The 20,669-nt window shown below is 48.3% G+C and overlaps 1 protein-coding gene across 3 annotated transcripts; it reads left to right on the forward strand.

The window, feature by feature from the left end:
* Window positions 1-728: 728 nt before the first annotated feature.
* On the forward strand, window positions 729-19,341 carry ETS2 (ETS proto-oncogene 2, transcription factor). 3 transcript variants are annotated; one of them, XM_032630118.1, is made up of 10 exons: window positions 729-985; window positions 5,056-5,127; window positions 8,357-8,468; window positions 9,652-9,771; window positions 10,089-10,289; window positions 11,821-11,904; window positions 12,937-13,161; window positions 13,973-14,236; window positions 16,095-16,213; window positions 17,119-19,341. In XM_032630118.1, exons 2-10 carry the CDS (start codon window positions 5,056-5,058, stop codon window positions 17,332-17,334), a joined length of 1,413 nt encoding a protein of 470 aa, XP_032486009.1. In that variant the 5' UTR covers window positions 729-985; the 3' UTR covers window positions 17,335-19,341. The 3 variants fall into 3 exon arrangements, with proteins under 3 accessions (XP_032486009.1, XP_032486010.1, XP_032486011.1); XM_032630119.1 differs by lacking the exons at window positions 729-985; window positions 10,089-10,289 and having other exon boundaries at window positions 1,905-8,468; XM_032630120.1 differs by lacking the exon at window positions 729-985 and having other exon boundaries at window positions 1,912-10,321.
* Window positions 19,342-20,669: the final 1,328 nt, after the last annotated feature.

Genomic DNA, 20,669 nt, shown 5'->3' on the forward strand with positions numbered 1-20,669 from the left:
ATTTACCCTGAGGGTCAACTCCCTCATATTTAAAGTGGGGACAATAATGCCTTGGAGAATTATCACGAGGATTAGCCCAGGGAAGCTCAGCCAAGGCTGGTTACTACTAAGGCACCGCTCAACTCTAGGGGGTGCCACTCACACGGAGGCTGTAGGAATGGGGCTTCTCGGAGCAGGGGGACTCCGTGACCCATAAAAGGGCCCATTCTGCATCTTTATCATCTCAGCGTCAGCATGACAGAATGATCAGAAATAAAAATGATCAGAAATCATAAGTCCACGAGGAGGTCCAAGAATGGGGCCAGGATGAATCCCTTATGACCCCAAGCCCTGCGGCCACTCGGTGGCACCAGTACTACTCCAGTCCTGCCAGGGCACGTTTGGGGTTAAAGCCTCCGGACCCGGGGAAGAAACCAAAGAACGACTCTCCTCCTGAGCTCCCGGGACACACAGAGCACGGGGCGCCAGGCCTCGGAGTCCCCGGCCCAGAGCGGCCCTGGAACAGCAGGCAAGGCACAGCTGAGAGACATCAGGCGCCGAGCGAGGTCCCGCCTGAAAGGTCCGGCTCCGCCCCCTGCTCTTCTCCCCCCCCCCACCGCTGCCCTCCCCTCCCCTCCCCTCCACCCGCCCTCTGCAGTCTCTCCTCCACTCCCCTCCCTCCTTTCCCCTCCCCCTCAGCCCCTCCTCCCCTCCTCGCTGCCGTCTCCCCTCCCTCTTGTCCTCCCTTTTCCCCCCGCTCCTGAAGAGCGCGCGGCGGAGGGGACCAGCCGGTTACTTCCTCCAGCGGCTGCGCGGAGTGCGGCGTAGCCCCAGACCCGAGCGCCCGGAGCCCGCCCCGCCAGCAGCCTGCCGCCCGCAGTCCGCCGCCCATCCCGGCCTGCCAGACATCCCCCGCCGCGCGCCCGCGGCCGCGCCCGCGCCCTAGCCGGCGCGCACTGAGGAGCCCGGGCCCCGAACCGCCGGCGGCCCTGCCCGAAGAGGCGCGGTAAGAGCGGGATCGGGCCGGGCGGGCGGCCGGGATCCGGCGGGGAGCGTCCTCCAGCGTCAGATCCTCTACCGGGGAACCCAGGAACCGGGCGGGGGACGTGGGTGGCGCCGAGGTCTGGATTCCGGGGCGCAGCCGGGACCCAGGCTGGGTGGCGGCTATCCGTAGCATTCCGGGGTCGAGCGTCTGGGATCCGGTCCGCTCGGGGCTCGTGTTCCTGGGGCCGAGTGGCTTTCGGGGCGGCGGGCAGAGCTCGGAGTGGGCCCGGCGGTGACGGGCGGAGCAGGCTGCGAACTTGGGCCGCGGCCCCGGGGTCGCCGAGGTGGCAGGGGCGGGCGGGGCGCGCCGCTTGTTTCACTTGCTTTTGTTTTAAAAGGAAACGCGGGCGTGGTAGGGGGACTCCTGCCAGTGGGCGCCCGGCGGACCTGATTTCGCGAAGGGGTGGGGGACGCTGGAGAGGGTGTCCGAGGGGCCCCGGCGCGCCCGGGTTTGCGGGGAGGACGCCGGGCCCGGGAAGATCTGGGGTGCCGGGCGCCTGAAACACCTGGGAGGCTGCGGCTTCCCGAAAACGCGCCGATCCCAAGCCCCTGGTCACCTCCGCGGCCAGGTCCAGGGCCCGGCCGTGGCAGCGGGCGAGGGGGGCGGCTGGAGGGTCCTGCGGCTCCAGTGGGACCCCCGCGGGCGCCCCAGGACCTCTGGATCCGGGCCCCTCGGTCCTGCGAGGCGAACATGGGGAGGCTGTCGGAAATGGAGATGTGGGTACACAAGGCTGACTTTATTTTCCCGTTCTTAGAGCATTTTGGATGAAGGGGTAACAGCGTTTTGAGGCGTGTATGGCTGTTTTTTTTTTTTTTTTTTTTTTTAAGCACATGAGACTTTTATATTGGCCTGTATTCAGTGTTAGGGTATCCGAAAACAGTAGTTGACCTGCTACTGCTGATTTAGAAAGTAAAGAAGTGAGCAGTTCTCTTTGGAGATAGGGGTAATTTATTTTAATTTACCCGTAAGAGATTATGTTTGTTCCGTGCAGTGGAAGCGGCTGTGCGCTGTCTGCTTGCCCACATCACCACCAATCAGAGAGATAAGTCTCTAAGTTAAGGTTTATTAAAATTCTGAATGATATCACAGTACAGTAAATGCTAGCTCTCTGAGTCCTGCAGGGAAATAATCAAACACTCATTTCTGGGATTAGTCATTCCTCTCTCTAGATTGATAACTTTCAAAGGAAAAAGCAAACTAATCTTCAAAAGTGCGTTTCAGACTTGTTTTTCTTTATTCTTGCTTTTTTTTAATTTACCTAAATAGAAACCTGTGCTCTAATCTCACATAAGCGATCACTTGTTTCCATAAGGGTACTGTTGTCCGGCAAGTTCTGTTTGTTTTAAAATTTAACCATTCTCAGCCCTTCCATTTCTGCCATTTTCCCTTTTTTCTGTTGTTCAAAAGCATCGATCAATAGGGCAACACCAAAAAGATCTAAATGTGAAATTGACTTAGGTGGAGAAACTTGGCCTGTCTGCCACCTTCACAAGCTGTGTTGAGTAAAATAAGGGAACTTAAATTTGATTATTTATGTGTTTGTCAGAAAGCATCGGCAGAGCATTTGATTCTACATGGTTTCTACAAACAAATTAAAATCCGGACAACAGAAGAATTCTATTCCATAGCTAGTCATTACAGCTCTCTATGTGGGAGTGGTAGACTGCCTTTCCTCCTGGTATTTGTACACAAAAATCAGGCGAGGCTTCTCCATTGCCTTCCGCATCTATTCTCTGTCCATCTCCGTGAAGCTGAAGAATGTGGAATAAAGTCCGCAAACCAGGCGAAGACGATGGGTAACTGACAACACCCAAGGTGTGCTTTCATTTTGGTCTCCTGTTTGAGGCTTGCTGATGTAATCAGCCGGGTGACAGGACTTAGTTCATCCAGGTCAGTGGATGAAAGCTCTACATTAAGGAGCATTTCACATCATGAAGCGTCTCGAGCAGGGGCCTAGGCTAAAGATATCTGTGTGCCATCTCTGCTCTGTATTGATGTGCTGGGAGGAGGGCGCACGCCTCATCATTCGGGTGATCCTGGCTCCTGGAGGAGCTCAGGAGGTAGGGCCATACTCCCCGGGGCTTTGGTCTGCCCTGTGCCCCTTAGATGCCCCCGCAGTAGCTGTGTGATCCCTGGGCAAGATCCCGAGGTCTCTGTTGCCTCACTGTAAGATGGTGTAACATCTGCCGCTCGGGGATGTCAGACAGTTGAGTGAGGTGGGAAGGTGTGGTGCCCCAGCTCAGGCTTAGCCCTTAGCAAGGTGCGATCTACCAGGGCAGTGATCATCAGTAGTGAGTATTGATTCTTGAGTGCAGGTGGATGACAGGATCCACCAAGTGGAGATTCTGAGCAAACGCGGTCACTTTTGATCCAGGACGACTCTTCCCCTCCGAACCCCTGCTCCCACCCCTCCACCCCCAACTATGATTTACTGTCAAAGCTTTCGCACCTCCACTGGCCCCCAAGATAATTACCCGCAGTCTGAGGGTTTTTACAGGCCTGTCCAGTGCCTCTGGCCTCCCTGGTAGCTGGGACTCTCCTCGCATACTGCCTTTTCTAGCCAAGGGGGTGTGTGTCTGTGTGCTGAGTTGTTGGGAGGTCTGTTTAGCCATAACGTTGACTATAAAGAGAAAACAAGAAAGTACAAACTCGAATTAAGTAGTTACAGGAAAATAAGCTGTTTGCCTCCGCCAGTGAGTCTATCCATTGCACAATGTTTTAATTACTCAGGGTTCTTGGTTGTAACAGGTAGGAGCCCTCAGAGGAGACCGCAGGGCGGGCAGTTAGAGGTACCCCGTAAAGCTTCCTTCTTAGACCCCCAGTTCAAGGCCGTGAAGCGGGGAGGGTGGGTTACTGTCATAGGGGATTCCCAGGTTATTTGAAAATCAGCTTTAGTTGCTCTGTTTTTTTTAATCTAACACTAAGGCAGGATTATCTAAGTACCTTTCTCACTTATTAATGTTTAACTTACCCCACCAAACAATTACATTTTAGGGCCCCAAATAAGTTTTCAGTTGATTACAGCAATCACAGGTCACATATGGGACTGTCCAAATGCCCGTCACACATGCAACTCTAAGTTTTCTAATAGCCACGGTGAATGTGGTGAAATTAATTTCAATGTGTTTCAATTAACGTCGCACATTCAAAATATTACATAAACATGCAGTACATCCAAAATTAGTACTGAGATACTTTACTTTTCGCTACGAAATCTTTGAAATTTACATGCTGAGCACGTCGGAATTCGCCCCAGCCCAGTGCCAAGCGCTCAGGAGCCCCATGTGGCTGGTGGCTGCCACGTCGGTCAGTGCAGGCCCAGGATAAGCCCAGACCATCCAAGCAAGTAAGGCAGATCTGTGATCAGAATTACTTCCTCTTGAAGAGATGCACAGCTGAGCAACACGCAAAGCAGACGTATTTTGAGCTTGTGTATTCAACGCAGAAGGATCTAGACAACGCAGGAGGGTTTGAGCTGCAGCCCTGGTTCTCCCTTTTATCTGCTTCCTGGGCCTGTGTGCTTCCTCACAGCTTGGAGAGGGGAGGGGGCCTCTGAGGCAGGTCTCCCGGCAGGCTTTCCTGGATCTGGGAGCTGCGGTGGCACGTCATCCCTGCGCTTGCCCTGGAGCTCCCAGGTTGAGCTGACAGTCCCCTTTGCATAAGGGAGATAGCCCTCCCCTGCCCGGCAGCCCTCCAGGCCCACACCCCGAGGTGACCTTGGAATTGAGCATCCTCCCACTCCTGTCCTGGAAGGACCCAGGCCCCCAGCTCAGCTCAACCAGCCGGCTAGAAGGCAACTTTATCTGTATGCCTCAAATCTAAATAGAATTCAGCGGAGAATCAGCATTATTATTTAATTACTTAAGTAGCATCCCATTTGTGAGAAGATTTCCTGGCGTTCAGTTTTGAATGACCTGTTAGGGCTGGAGAACTTGGGCCAACTCAGCCAGAATTAGGTGTGGATGTGGACTTGATTTGTTGCCTCTTTGACTTTCTTCCTTTCTTTTCCTTTTTCTTTTTTTTTTTTTAAGATGAATGATTTTGGAATCAAGAACATGGACCAGGTGGCCCCTGTGTCCAGCAGTTACAGAGGGACACTCAAGGTGAGTGAACAAGTATTAATTAAAACTTAAAAAAAAAATTGGAAAACTCAATCTCTAGGAGAAAAAACAGTGGGTTGGGGTCCCAGAAGACCGGTTCTAGCCCTAGCTTTTTAATTAACTGGCTGTGTGACTCTGGACTGTTTGCTTAATCTCTCTGGGCCTCCATTTTCTAGTCTGCAAAATGGGTGTCCTGGTGCTTGTTCAACTTGTCCTCCAAGATATGAAACCATTTAATTTGTAGATGGTGAGGCCTTTGTAGTTTCTTTCGGAGGCTCCTACCAGGTGAAAAATCCTATGAATTCTCCAGAGAACAGAGCTGGAGGAGCTATCTGTTCTGTCCCCCCAGGAGTTTTCTTGGGTGACAGAAAAGTTGTTTAAGAACTGAAATGAAAGAGCTTAGAAGAGGCAGGCGGGCCCAGCTGCTGCTGCAGCTCCCGTCAGAAGGGTCAGTGCCCACCGGGATGCAGGCAGTCTGCATCCATTGTGTCCTTCCAGACACAACTGCGCCTGTTTATGTAAACCAAAGAACAGATTAAAGATCAAAGAGCCTTCTCAGCTGCGTAATAAACATTCTGTGTAGTTTCTGTCTCAGTCCCTTTGGGGAACATTCTTTAGCAGCACAAACTGATAATTTCCCATTTGCCTTCTACAAATGTGACAGCGAGATTTGATTGGGGTTTTTTTAGTGCTGAGAAGTAAACATGTCTCAGAAACAGCGTTTTAAATTAGCCTCCTCCTAGCTCGGTGTTTTGTATGATGATGTGTCTCTGGCATGTTACATTTTTCTCAGTGGATCAGCGTGAGGTTATCTGTCTGATAGAATCCCAAGAGGCAAAAATTGGCACAGACCTTTCTAGAGTGTCATGAAATTATCAAACGTCAAGTCAGCGAGGTTTCCTTTTTTCTGTTCATTTTGGTCAGACGTTTCCAGTGTTGGCATGGCAGAAACCATACAGGAAATTATGGTATTAAGTTTGAAACGACTCCTCTAGAGAGAAGACTTCTCCTATAAACTAGAAGAGTTTGACAATGCCTGTGCCATCTCTGGGCTCGGAGAAGAAACTGTCAATTGCTGAAATTTGATGCGTTGTAATGTGCAGCAGGAATTTGTCTTGTCTTTTGGCTTCCTGGTTTTAAAAAAAAGAACAGTCAGGAGTACAGTCAGGAAAGGGCAGGCATTTCTTAGTCACTGGGCAGTGGTAGTGGGAATTTAAAAAATCTATTGGCTATTTCACCAAAATTGGCGCTGCTATAAGGTAGTTCATAAGCCGAGATGAGTATTTCACACTCAGAATTTGTCTTTCCCCCGTGGGCTTTGGGCAGTTGGACATCTTTGCTTTGGGTTTTGGGGAGCCGGACTCCAACATCATTGGGACATCATTGGGTTGAGCTCCTACTTCGTATGTAATGCGTCATTCATTGTTCTGCATTTCTAAAAAGAAAACACACAAACTGTTTGATTTGTAAATGTCTTACACATTTTTTAATTGATGACTCAACAGATGGGTCATCGCATTGCACATGACATGGGATTTCCAGCTTATGTTGGAAACATATAACCTTTCTTCACGTTTTTCTTCAGGTTAGGCAGTGATGAACCAAGCCTTTATCTGTTACATGTGTTACTCATAAATGAGTCACTTTTCCTTTTTTTGACCACGCCATGCCGCATGAGGGGTCTTAGTTCTCAACTAGGGATCGAACCCATGCCCCCTGCAGTGGAAGTGCAGTCTTAACCACTGGACCACCAGGGAAGTCCCAATGAGTCTTACATTAAAGGCTATTCCATTTGTAAATGTTAGATGAGATTATTAGAAATCCTCACAGTTCCAGGCGTATCTTTCTCTGTGTATTTCTCCCCCTCTTTCCCCTAAATTATAGATAGTTTAACTTTAAAGCTATTTCCTTTAGAAATCTTTCCCCTTAATAGATGATGGGGGAGGGGTGTCCTTTTCAATACACTAAACTTTTACAAAATTAAGTCTTAAGGAATGTTCTCATATGTATTATTATTTTCTGAACTGTTGGAATAGATAAGGAAAGACATGTAGTTTCAGTTGCAGTGTTTCATGGTAAACATTTCAGAATAAATGCTTCACAGAAAAAAGTAATGTATTTTGTTGTTTGGTTTTTCATTTAATCACTCGCCTTTCATTTTAACTGCAGTGAACCAAGTCGTTTTTCTTAATACACACAGCCTAAGCATCTCTCCCAAGTAGCTTAGAAGGCCCAGGTATTTGTTTTCCTTTTTTGTTTGTTTTTTTTGCGGTATGCGGGCCTCTTATTGTTGTGGCCTCTCCGTTGCGGAGCACAGGCTCTGGACGCGCAGGCTGAGCGGCCATGGCTCACGGGCCGGCCCTCGCTGTGGCATGTGGGATCTTCCCGGACCGGGCACGAAGCCGAACCCGTGTCCCCTGCATCGGCAGGCGGACTCTCAACCACTGCACCACCAGGAGCCCCCGCCCAGGTGTTTGGATCGCAGTGGTCTCTGAGTCCCTCCAGGCACTGTTCTAAGATTCTCTTGGTTTTAGGTTTGTTTACTTAATTTATTCATTTAAATTGGTTAAGCCATTAAAAATAAGCTCCCAGTCATTCTGGCTCTGAGGTGATGACAGGCAGACCTTTGTTGTGTTGTACTTCGCTTTACTGCGCTTTTTCACAAATTGAAGGTTTGTGCAACCCTGCGTCCTAGGTTTATCGGCACCATTCTTCCAACAGCATTTGCTCTCTTCGTGTCTCTGTGTCCCATTTTGGTAATCCTCGAAATATTTCAAACCCTCCACCAGTGAAATGATTACAACTCTCTGAAGACTTAGATGACGGTTAGCATTTTTTAGCAATAAAGTAGTTTTTAATTAAGGTATGCATAGTTTTTAGACATAATGCTATCGTACAATTAATAATGTAAATGTAACTTCTACGTGTATTGGGACACCAAAAAATTTGTGTGACTCGCTTTACCTCAATATTCACTTTATTTTGATGGTCTGGAACCACACCTGCAATATCTCCAAGGTATGCCTGTAAGTGATCCAGAGTAAAGTAGAATTGTTCTGGTCACTTTGACCCTGTCAGAAGTCCACTCAGACTGGTTGATTCCATGCGTGGCTTTATGACTGACAGCTTAATCAGGGTGTATCAATGAGGCTGCCCATGGACCACTTTGAAAATAGGTCATTAAGTAAGTTTAAATGTCACGTTTCAGTTTTCTTTCCCTCTGCTTTTGCAGCGCCAGCCTGCCTTTGACACCTTTGATGGCTCCCTGCTCGCTGTTTTCCCCTCCCTAAATGAAGAGCAAACACTCCAGGAAGTGCCAACAGGCTTGGATTCAATTTCTCATGGTAATTTGTTACTCAGACTTGACAAATTGAGCGTGATGCCCCTAAGTAGTTCAGTTCCTACATTATAATTCATAAGTGATGAATGTTGGTATCTTGAATCTTTGTATGAAAAGTCCGGTAGAGACTCAGATCTGAGAGAAGACAGTTTTCCTTTTTTATGCGCTTGGTGACTCTGAAGTCCTCACTTGCCAGACACACCCCAGGGAGGGTGGGTGCCCTGCTGGGAGCAAACCACAAGGGTTCCCCCCCTCCCCAGCTTCTCCTTAGGATATTTCAACGCTGCAGCCAGCCCAGGCCCCATCTCCCAGCCCCCTCTGCGAAGCAGACCAGTAGACATTAAAATGCACCCCAACTTTTCATCCAGGGTTTGCATCCTTAGCTGGATCTTCCTCCCCTACCCCGAGTTTTGGGGCAACAAATTATTCCTGCTCATCTTTACCCATCTGCGTTTGCTTCCGTAGTTCTTAACGTCCTTGTTTACTCTTTTTAAGGGAATAGCACGTCAAGTAATGCCTCTGAGATTACTGTGATAGTTATTAGTTGGAAACGTTCCAGAAATTACTTTGTCATATGAAGTAGGTGCTAGAAAATACAGCCCAGAAAATTAATTAAAACACACATGCTTGCGTAAGCGTGCCATCATGTGACAGTCATTTATCATTCTTGAAATTGCTGAGGGAATCCAGAGAAGGCTGTGTTTCAATAAAAATTGACGTCACGGGTGCTAAGTGCTGTGTGTTCCTGTTCCATCTGATGTTCCTTTGCTGCCGCTTAGTTTAATGGAAGTCGCTTCCAAATTAGCCATTTACAACCCCTTGAGGCTTTTGGCCAAAAACTTGCAACTTCTTTCATTGTCGAAAATGTAAGAATAGTCTTAAATAGAACCGTTATCTAGGCATCACTGCTCTATGAAGTTTGGCAAAAAATCAAACTCGAGTTTTGTTTTAGATTTTTTTTAAATAAGTGTAGTTATGAGATGTATGATATTTTCTCCATTGCAGTCAAAAACACAGTTTTTGTTAATATTTACACTCATCAAAGGAATGATGTGGAAGATTTGAGATCAGAATTGTTCTTCCCTAGAAGCTAAGAACCGCCCCCCCCCCCCCCCCCCCCCCCCGCAATTCTCCCTGTGTTGCTGCCAGCTTGAACTCCTAACATCCCCGTGGGGTTTCTTTTCCAGACTCGACCAACTGTGAGTTGCCTCTGTTGACCCCATGCAGCAAGGCTGTGATGAGTCAAGCCTTAAAAGCTACCTTCAGTGGCTTCAAAAAGGAGCAGCGCCGCCTTGGCATCCCGAAGAGTAAGCGCTCCTTCCTGGAGCTTTCTGCGCCTGTGCTGTACTAGACAGAGCCATCAGGCTGCCATAGCTTGAGATGACTTAATTTCAAGCATTTGTTTAGGGCGTATTGAAAAGAGGGACAGAGCTGTCATTAAGCTGAGCCAGTTGTTATTTCAAAATCCAACCAACTGAACACTTCATCCAGCACTGCTTTTAGTGCCTCAACATCTTCCTGGGTGTCTTGTTCATTTCCTTGGACTCTGGTGCCCGTCTGGGCTCTGCGGGTAAATCAGGAGTGCTTCTGGCCTTATTGCATCCTTTTCTTCCCTCCCCGGTAGATCCCTGGCTGTGGACTGAGCAGCAGGTGTGCCAGTGGCTTCTCTGGGCCACCAACGAGTTCAGTCTGGTGGACGTCAACCTCCAGAGGTTCGGCATGACCGGCCAGGTGTTGTGTAACCTTGGCAAGGAGCGCTTTCTGGAGCTGGCTCCTGACTTTGTGGGTGACATTCTCTGGGAACACCTGGAGCAGATGATCAAAGGTACCAGTAAGCGACTGGGCTCCCCAGGCAGGGTGAGCATAGCAGGGAAGAGTGATGGTGTATGTGGGGGGTCATCTACGGTTGGCATTTCAGTGATGTAGGGCAGATTGTCTGAAAATGCCATTGGCGTGAGTCAGCTACGTGGAGGTGATTTATGGATTTTGACTCCACTTAAGTACGTGTGTGGGGAGCACTGGCCACAAGGCAGGAGCCCTAGTCACCAAGGTGTTCAGTGTCGCCAGACGTCATGAGTTGGAGTTGGAGGCATACGTGTGTGGCTCAGGTGAGGAGACAGCAAGAAGGCCCGTGTTCGGAGCTCACCTCACAGAGCCTTAGGAAATAAGTCAGCCTCAGCGAAAGTGAGCCTTTGTTCAGATAAACTGGGAATTTTATAGTAACATTTCCTACCAAATGGAATCCAACAGAGAATTTTTTTGTTTTATGTTTATAAACCAATGTAGAAGTAATTGATACATATTTACACACTGACATATTATACAGGGACTGGCCTTTGAGTAAAAAGAGCTCTTATATAGAAAGTCTTGATTTAGACCCAAAAAGAGCATTGACACCAATGTTAAAAAATATATTGAGTTACAAAGGAGAAATGGTATAGTGAGGGAATCCTTCAAGTTAAAAATGTAAGAAAATAAGCCCGTGAGAAGAGTTTAGGGAAGTATTCCTCATTTAATTGATTTTAAACTCTGAGTTTCCACGTCTGCCACAGACTCAGAATCTTAAAAAGATCTCGGGGTCGCCTGCCAGCTCTTCTTAGTTATGGCTTCTGAGGGCCAGGGAAACTTAAAGACCCTCAACTTTTCCCTGAACTTGGACACGTCTGGTCTGACAAGTTTCTGGTGAAATCTATTTGCTGGCAAGTTAGACCTGTTTTGCCATTTCTCGCTGTGTGAGTCTGTGTGGGTCTGGATTTTTGGTGGGCGTGCATGTGGTTGTGTGTTTGTAGGACGTAAGCACGCACAGGGAATGCTAACCTTTTCCCTTTAAGTTCCTGGGCGTGTGTGTCCCTGTTCGGATGCCCATAGCACTGCTCTGACCTCTCTTTCTGTAACAGCGCTCACCACCCCTGGACACACCTCAGGGTTTGAGGCGATGGGTCAGAAGCTTCACCAGGGCAGGAACTGTGTCCATGTTACTAATCTGCTGTATTCCAGCCCCTGGTACGGGGGCGGGGGTACTTCGTAAACGTTTACTAACCCTTTGTCGACTACATAGATGAAATTCAATACACCATCTAGATCTCTCTCGTGTACTAGAAAATTCAGCTTCGCCAATAACAGCACTGAGGAGTTTAGAAGACTTATTCTAGTTATTAGAAAAATACATTTCTGTCTCTAGTGCTTTTAAACGACATGATGACATGGAACATTCCGTCAGGTTAAGTGGGAAGTGCTAAAATGCATTTTGTTATGCTGAAATAACCATAGAACAGGAATTCAGAAAGGAACTTTTGTTCTTCTGTAGTTTAAACCTCTCAATTTATAATCTTATGTCTCCTCTGTCTATTTTTCAGAAAACCAAGAAAAGACAGAAGATCAGTATGAAGAAATTTCACACCTCAACTCAGTTCCTCATTGGATTAATAGCAATTCGTTAGGTCAGTGCAATTAATTCTGCCCTTGAGAGCTTCTGAGTCTTCCTGTTAGATTCATGGAAGGTTCGAAGGCAGAGCCTGCACTGTCCCATACGGTGATCACACGCATTCACAAATCCAGAAGTGCGGCCAGTCCACACTGAGATGTGTAGTGAGAATATAACGCACACCCGCCCGATCCGAAAGTCTTAGTATTGAACAGAGAACGTCAATATCTCCTTAATAATTTTTAAAATTCTGATTACGTATTGAAATGGTAATGGCTCTCTTAGGTCAAGTAAAATATTCAAATTCATTTCGCCAGTGTCTTTTTAGTTTTTCAGTGTGGCTACTAGAAAATTTAACGTCACATCAGTGACTTACGTTATCTTTGCTTTGGCCAGGGCTATAAGTTGGCAATTTATAACTCAAGGGGCAGAATGGAGTGAGCCAATTGCTGTGGTCAGATTAGTGTAACAAACAAAGGTGGCAGGCCCAGGAAGTGTGTGGACAGCAATACTAAATTTGCTCTGAACTTTGGGGTTTAAATAGGTGTCATGGAATTCTGTCCCCCCCCCACCCCCGCGGTGGTTGACACTGGCGAGTGTAGGTTTTGGTGGTCCTCCAGCCAGAGTGGGCAGGGCAACTGGAGATACTCCCTTATGGGTCACTGGCTGGACGGCAAATCACTTCATCTGTCTGAGCCTTAGTTTCCTCAGAAGCTGAAAGATCCAGTGACCCTGTTGTCCCAAGGCTCACATGGAAGCACTTGAAAAACAAGAGATGTAGAAATATTCACGTGAGGCACTGCATCCGGGGTCCAGGGGCTGCAGGCATTTTGGAAAAGGGCTCATTGACTGAGAAGACGAACAGTTAGAGAAGGGGAGGACACAGTAGAAAAGCTGCTGCCCGCCCAAGCTCACATGTCCACTGGGGTTTTGGGGAGCGAGGGCTGGAGCGGGCAGACCTGCTCGCGCTCCGTTTTGAGGTGTGGAGGGTGTCTGGTCATCACGTTGATGTCACCTGACGGCTCTGCCATCTGTGGTCCTGTTGCAGGTTTTGGCGTGGAGCAAGCGCTGTATGGAATGCAGACGCAGAACTACCCCAAAGGCGGCCTCCTGGATGGCCTGTGTCCAGCATCCTCAGCGCCCAGCACGCTCAGTCCCGAGCAGGACTTCCAGATGTTTCCCAAGGCCCGACTCAGCACCGTCAGCGTCAACTACTGCTCCATCAGCCAGGACTTCCCGGCTGCCACCTTGAATCTGCTCTCCAGCAGTTCTGGTAAGATCCCGGCTTCCAAGTGCCCTTCTCTGCAGGGCTGTTGGTTCGATCCCACAGCCACGGTGACATGAGCTCAGACATCCAGAGTTCAGCCAGTGAAGGAGGTGTCAAGGACTGGTCCGTCGGGTCACGGTCCCAACAGTGGTGCTCGGCGAGCTTACTCCTAACGTATCTCAGGTCCCAGGCACTGGGGGTGCCGGGGGAATGACACAGTCCTTGCTCCTGTGGCCAGAGTCGTCCACGCAGTGGGCTATTGCGGGAGGCAGTGTAGGAAAGTGACAGATCTCTTTGTGTGGGGATGCGTATGTACTGTGCGTGAAGCTCAGGTTGGATTTTTCCATATTCACCCCTGTGACAGCCACCCAGATTGACATGGAGAGGGTGCCAGCACCCCACAAGGCTTCCTCACGCCCCTTCCCAGTTAATAGCATCCCCACCCCATCATTGTCCTGACTTTTATCACCATAGTTTTGCCAGTTCTTGAACTTGACACAGGTTGTGTTTTCTCCTGTGTTTGTCTTTTGCTCGCATTGTGTGTGCCTGAGGTCCATCCACGTTGCTGCCCTTTTCCTTGCGGTGTAGCCCTCTGCTCGGAGCTACATCCTGCCGTTGACGGAAGATGCGATTGTGTAGCATATGTATCATAAGGAATAAGCAGCTCTGTTTCAGGGCATCGTGAAAAGTCTGGGTGATTCTGAACCAGCAGGGTGAACACTTAAAGGGGGCAATGGCGATGATGCCGCCTCCGTGGGTGGTAGCACCAGACGTGCTGTTGTCCTGGAGGGTCAGAGTCCGTTGTTGTCTCTGCCAGGGAAGCCCGGAGACCACGACTCCGCCGAGACAGGCGCCGACAGCTTTGAGAGCTCGGAGTCGCTGCTGCAGTCCTGGAACAGCCAGTCGTCCCTGCTGGACGTGCAGCGGGTACCGTCCTTTGAGAGCTTCGAGGACGACTGCAGCCAATCCCTGGGCCTCAGCAAGCCGACCATGTCCTTCAAGGACTACATCCAGGAGAGGAGAGACCCAGTGGAGCAAGGCAAACCAGTTATACCTGCGGCCGTGCTGGCCGGGTTCACAGGTGGGCGCCACCCCGGGTCCCCGTCCCCTCCCCTGCACCCGCCCAGCCCTGCACCCTCCCTGTTCATCAAGGGCGTTTCTCGCTGGACCACATTGTGTTGACACCCCACGTTTTATGCGTGGGGTGTAATCCTGAACCCAAGCGAGCTGTCTCCCTGAATTCAGAAAAGGCCAAATTTGCTGCTCCCTCACCTGGGATGTGCCCGGCCAGTGCCTAGAAGAGCAGCAGCAGGGGACACGGGCCTGTGGAGGCTTAAGCCCTGACTCAGCCACGCCAGGAATTTCAGAGAATGTAAACTGGCTGGGGGAGGGGCAGCAGAGCCAGCCTCCAATAACCTGGGGACTGTTTACCTCTGCTTGCTTCTCAAATCCATCTTATTTTGAAGGTTTGGGTAAGAGCTATTCTAGGCCGGGGACAAATATTAAAGCTGTTTTTAGAACCAGATATTTCCAGTACTTTAGCGAAAATATCAGAAAATTTTTTTCGTTGCTTCATGTGTCCTTAAATGTGCTTTTTTTTTTCCTTCATATTTTGAACATATGGGGCCATTGGGGATTTAAAAAAAATACCTGCTTTAAAAAAATCCAATAGGTTAAAATAAGAATACGTAGACACCCATTTTTTTTCCGTCACATAAAACAAATAGCCGTGAAAAAGTGTTAAAATGCTCAGAGAGTGTGGAAACTGCTGTAATTTTCATACATGGGCATCAGGGCCTGATAAGAAAGTAAACAGCCATGGTGTTGGTGGTTTTCATTTTAATATTAGTTACCGTTCATTGCCTGCCAGGTCCGTGTGGTAGGCATATGGTCAGTAGACCCTAGGACAGCCTAGCATGGGTGGTAGTAACCCATTTTACAGGTGGGGAAATGGGCTCAGAGGAAGATAGCTGTCTGTGGTCACAAAGGTCACACAGCCTTATCAACAATATAGCCACTGTGCCTTGCGGAACGGTGCTCGGATAAGCGTGTGATCCAGGGCAAGGCACCCAGCCGCTGAGCCCATCTTATCCTTCATCTTTAAAATATAGATACGGTGATACTTCACAAGGTGGCGGCAGTTCTAAGTATTAATCGAGAAAAGGTATATGAAGAGCACTTTGCAGAGCATATACCTCATCAGATAGAGGCGGTGAGGCCATGGCTACAACCCCAGATGCCCCAGTGACCACTGAGTAAAGCAAGTCTTGGGTTAAGCAATGTGACCATTGTCATCTGGCAAGAAAGCTACGCATGGGATTCAGAGAATGACACGCCTCATCCTGTGTTGAAAGGCTCCTTCCACCGCCTGCATCCCTGTCCCACTGGGTGTTTCTAGAAATAAACCTTGAAAGTTATTACATAAGGAACAATTACATAGGGTGAGGAATTTTTTTTTTTTTTTTTGCGGTACGCAGGCCTCTCACTGCTGTGGCCTCTCCCGTTGCGGAGCACAGGCTCCAGACACGCAGGCTCAGCGGCCATGGCTCACGGGCCCAGCCGCTCCGCGGCATGTGGGATCTTCCCAGACCGGGGCACGAACCCGTGTCCCCTGCATCGGCAGGCAGATTCTCAACCACTGCGCCACCAGGGAAGCCCTAGGGTGAGAAATTTTGATGCCAAGAGTGGGTGGCCCAGAATTTTTTTTTTTCTTTTTTTCCAAAAAGACCAAACCCAGCAATCAAGGGCCCAGCGGCCTCTTTTTCAGGAGCAGGGGGCGTGGAGGAAGCCCTCCAGGATTGTCACCAGCACCCAGAGTCGCGCCTTCACCTCGGCACCCAGTCCAGAGCCAGGTCTCACATTCCTTGGTTCAGTAGGACGACTAAAGCCATGCTGTATTTTAAATCTAGAAGAACATAACCCGCCCGCTTTGCCCTCAGGAAGCGGACCTATCCAGTTGTGGCAGTTTCTTCTAGAATTGCTGTCCGACAAATCCTGTCAGTCTTTCATCAGCTGGACGGGGGACGGATGGGAGTTTAAGCTTGCTGACCCCGATGAGGTACGTCCAGAACCTGGGAACTTGCTCTCCAGGCTCTCAAACCTGATTCCATCCCGTGGGGTTCACAAATCCAATTCTCTGGGTGCAGGAAAGGGGTCACCAGTAGACAGATGAGAGCACTTCCACAGGAGGCGTGCCTGACTGTCGGGAAACGTGGAGTCTTGTTTCGCTGATGAACAGTTTATAGTGTCCCCTGTTTACGCACACAGCACCAGGCAGGCTTCACCACCCTGCTCTGTCATCTAGTTGAAAGGGGAAAGCTGTCAACTGAGGCTCTCGCCTGAGCATCTGGAGATGTTTTAGGAAATTTGCCTTTTCTCTTGGAGGGACTGAGCCCGCTCCTCGGCTGAGGTTGGCAGAGCTGCTCCAGCCCCATCTGGAGGAGAAAGCCGAGGGCAGGTCCGATACCAGCCCCTCGAGGACAGTGTAAGGGGGGGAGCCCTTGGTCTCTGGTACCAGTAGAGTGCAGTCTGTCACCTCCCCGGTATCCTAGGGCAGCAGAAGCACTGAGGGATGCAGAATGTCCTGAGGTCCTGATTCCACTCAGCAGCTGTGGACATGGGGGTCAGAATTCAAACCCAGGAGGTGGGTGGGACACAGCATTTCCCTCGTCTCAGGACCTCCCTGATTCTGAACCCTTGGCTCCTGGGGGTTTTGCTGAGTGAGGGGCCTCCTCAGACGGAGCTTTGGGTGGGGTCACCTCGCTCTCGCATCAGCACCTCCCTCCATCCCCCGAGAAACAGCCAGGGGGATGCAGAGCCCTGGCATGTGCACAGAAGCAGATGACACCTCTGTGGTCCTTACGTAGTGGTCAAGTGAGCCTGCATCCGAATCACTGTTGGGAAAGTGATGCACTTTTTCTTAATTGCCAAATTGAATGGAACTCTTTTGCATCCGTCCCACAGGTGGCCCGCCGGTGGGGGAAGCGGAAAAACAAGCCCAAGATGAACTACGAGAAGCTGAGCCGGGGTTTACGCTATTATTACGACAAGAACATCATCCATAAGACGTCGGGGAAGCGCTACGTGTACCGCTTCGTGTGCGACCTCCAGAACTTGCTGGGCTTCACGCCCGAGGAGCTGCACGCCATCCTGGGCGTCCAACTGGACACGGAGGACTGAAGCCGCCCGGGGCTGGAACTGGGGCCATGGGGATCCATCCAAGGACCCCGAGAGGCAGGATCAACGCGTCTGGGAACGTCTCCAAGAAGCAGTGGCCTTATTTCATCTGGTACCGCGGTTCTCTGCCGAAAGCAGCACAGTTTCTCGCTTCTAACTCCTGCTGCCAGGAACACGCAACTTAAGATGCTGTTACATTAGAATGGCCCAGAAAGAAGCACCAGGCAGCCGTCCTGGCTCTGGGCGGGCTGTGTCGTGATAGGATCGTTCAGGCTGTTGGGTCTTCTCAAAGGAGCGAGCATCTCGTGGACACACACTTTTGGATTTTCTTTTGCCTTTTGCAACCAGGAAACGCCAATGCCAAAGAGGTCTCTGGTTCAGAGGGGGAAGAGAGTGCAAGGAAACAATCATGCCATTTCAGAAGTTAGTTTGTATATATGACTGTAACCTTATAATTGTTATCAAAATCCCCTAACAGACCTATTTAACAGAAATTGTATATTGTAATTTAAAATAATTATGTAACTATATGTGAAATGAGAATGCAGACAGCATTTTGCAATGTATTCCAGTTGTCAAGAGCACAGGTGGCATTTTGCAAACATTTAATCTGCCAGGGCAGACTAAGAGAAGTTGTAAAGTGTGTATTATTTACATTTAATATGCCTACAGGAATAAGGTCCAAGAGGGTTAATTCCTGTTTTTTTTTCGTTTTGTTTTGTCTGGGTTATCTATGGCAAGGACTTTGTACATTTGGGAATTTTTATAAGAAACTTAATGTTATTATCTGGGAGCCCATCTGGCCTCTCTGCTTCTCCTTTAATTGTAATGTAAAAGCTATAAAGCAGTATTTTTCTTGACAAATGACATACATTTTCCATTTTATGCATGCCTTTAAATCAGTTTATATACAAAACTTATTTTTGAGTTCAACTGTTTTTCCCCCAACAACTAACCTCCCCTTGACCAGCCACTTCCTTCCCGTGCCCCAAATTATGCTGTTTGATTAAAATAAGAATACTATTTTTGGAAATATGTGACTCCTTTTCAGAGATCAGGAGGGATTTATGTAGCAGCTATTTTTACTGCAAAAGTAATTCACTGGAAAAAAATGTAATTTGTAAAGAAAGTTTTATTTTTACCTCAGCTCCATGTACAGTTGATGTACAGAGCTGAAGGTGCAGGGGGAGGGGAAGCTTTATTAAACCTCTTGAACGTGAGTAAAGCCTGATTTTCCCCATCTTGTTTACCTGTCGAGTCTCGGGCTTCTTGGATACCAAGCTGCTCCTTTCTGCTTAGTGTCCACAGTTTTATTTTCTTGGACGCAGAATGCCCAGAGGCAAAGAGAGGGCCAACAAGATGGGAAAGAGAAGGGATTGGGGTTGTTCCTGTGAAGAAGACATCTTGATCATGATGGAGACTTATGTAGTTGTTTCAAAGGAATCCCTGGTTCAGCCTGTGCCTCCTGCCTTTTGTAAATGATCAAGTCAAGTCGGTTTCAAAGTTGGACAGCCCTCACTAGCAGCATGAGGAGATACTAGGACCATCGGTGACATCTCTCAAGAAGAATCATCCATGCGATGAGACCAGGGGCGTGGGTGGTAGGGCGAGCGGGGCAGAGCAGAGCTGGAAGGGGCACCACACAGTCTCAGAACCCACACAAGACTGTATTCCAGTATCACTACGCACAAGGTGTTTTTCTCAAGCAGGACCTGTTTATCTCTCAGACATCTGTTTATAACATCAACAGACATGGGACTGGGAACATCTTGTTGCCAAAAAGAAATCTTAGCTATTGGCTCATTTTATATGGGGTGTGAGCACGTGAAATTGCCAATGTTTTTGTGTTTCATCTACGAAGTTGGCAGTTTTATGTGGCTCAACCCAATAGTTATGGAAAATCAAATCCATGGTAAACCTTTGGTGTGGTAATGAGCAGGACTTGAGTATAAAAGTTTTGTAATTTGGCCTTTTCTTTCTCAAATAATAAAGTATTTTGTTTATACAAACTCCTCCTTGTAAGGGTCCTCATTCTTCATCCCCACCGACCCCCCGGCATGGAGGCGGTGGAATCAGGATACTGGGCTCAGAACCGCCGGACACACACCTGCTCAGTCCTTCAGAATTACATCTCCCTTTAACTGATTTCACACACCCATCCCCTAGTAAATTGGGACCAAGCTGGAACCAACTGTGAGCACTTCCTGAAGGAATTCCCCAAAAGTGTTCCTTAATGCGAAAAAATTTCAAGAAGAGATTAAAATAGAAAAATCCAGGGGTCTATTCTTTGCCAGGGGTTTGGCAGAGATAACAAGAGATTTTAGGATGTTTCTAATAAGAGCATTGGGGTTTGAAGTTCAAGGACTTTTGTAACTGAGATCTTGACTCCCCTGGAGTTCTGATGTTGCCGAGATGACTTATCATAGATGAGGCTGGTGGTCCCTAGGACACCTCTTCTCAAACTCATTCTTGGACCACCTTTCTACTCTGCAAAATAAGTGAGGATTCTAAAAATTTAGGTAGATTGTATCAGTGGCGTGCTGAAGCCGGCTTGCCACGGGCTGGCCAGAGCTGAAGGTGAGGGCCTCTCCCCAACTTTGCATCAGCGAGGTATTAGTAGCTCAAACTTGTTTGGGACGAGAGTAAGTTACACCAGTGAAACCAGCAAACACTACAAGTCAGGGCTTCCCCCACCAACGCTTCTCAGGGAGCAGGTTATTAAACACTTACTAGCACACCACTGGTCCTCAATGGTAACCATATTAGAAATTAAAACAAGTTTAAAACTGATTCATTTTTGAAATTACATCTATGTTAATATTTTATAAAAAATAACTTTTTCCCAAAAAGTGAGAACAGCACTATTTTACATGTTTTTAAATCTCTTTGATGTCTGGTTTAGTGGGAAAGAGCTGGATTCCTATGTTGGCTTCTGCATCAGTCTGTTGGGATACATTTTGAAGAAAATCAGGCCTCACAGGGATCTGTAATTGGAACAGGCAAGTGTGTTTTATAGCGGTTTCACATAACTGGATGTTGTTTTATACTACATCTAAACTGACAAATGGTAGTTTCTTAAAGATAAATTCCAGTTGGCCTATGAAACCATATCAATAAACTTGCCTATGGTTACAGTAAGTTCCATTGGTCCATCTTGCGCTTTGAATGGATCTTTTACCCATGTGTGGTTTTGTAACATGCATTAGTCATTGGAAAACACTGCTTCAAAATGTTGACTCATTTCAACATATGATATCAAACGATCACATTAGTTACTCTCACCACCAGTTTCACCAGAAAAGTCCTGAGAAGCTATCAAGCTCCCAGTGGCAGATACA

The sequence above is a fragment of the Phocoena sinus genome, chromosome 4 (genome assembly GCF_008692025.1).
Source record: "Phocoena sinus isolate mPhoSin1 chromosome 4, mPhoSin1.pri, whole genome shotgun sequence".
NCBI classification, from domain to species: domain Eukaryota; kingdom Metazoa; phylum Chordata; class Mammalia; order Artiodactyla; family Phocoenidae; genus Phocoena; species Phocoena sinus.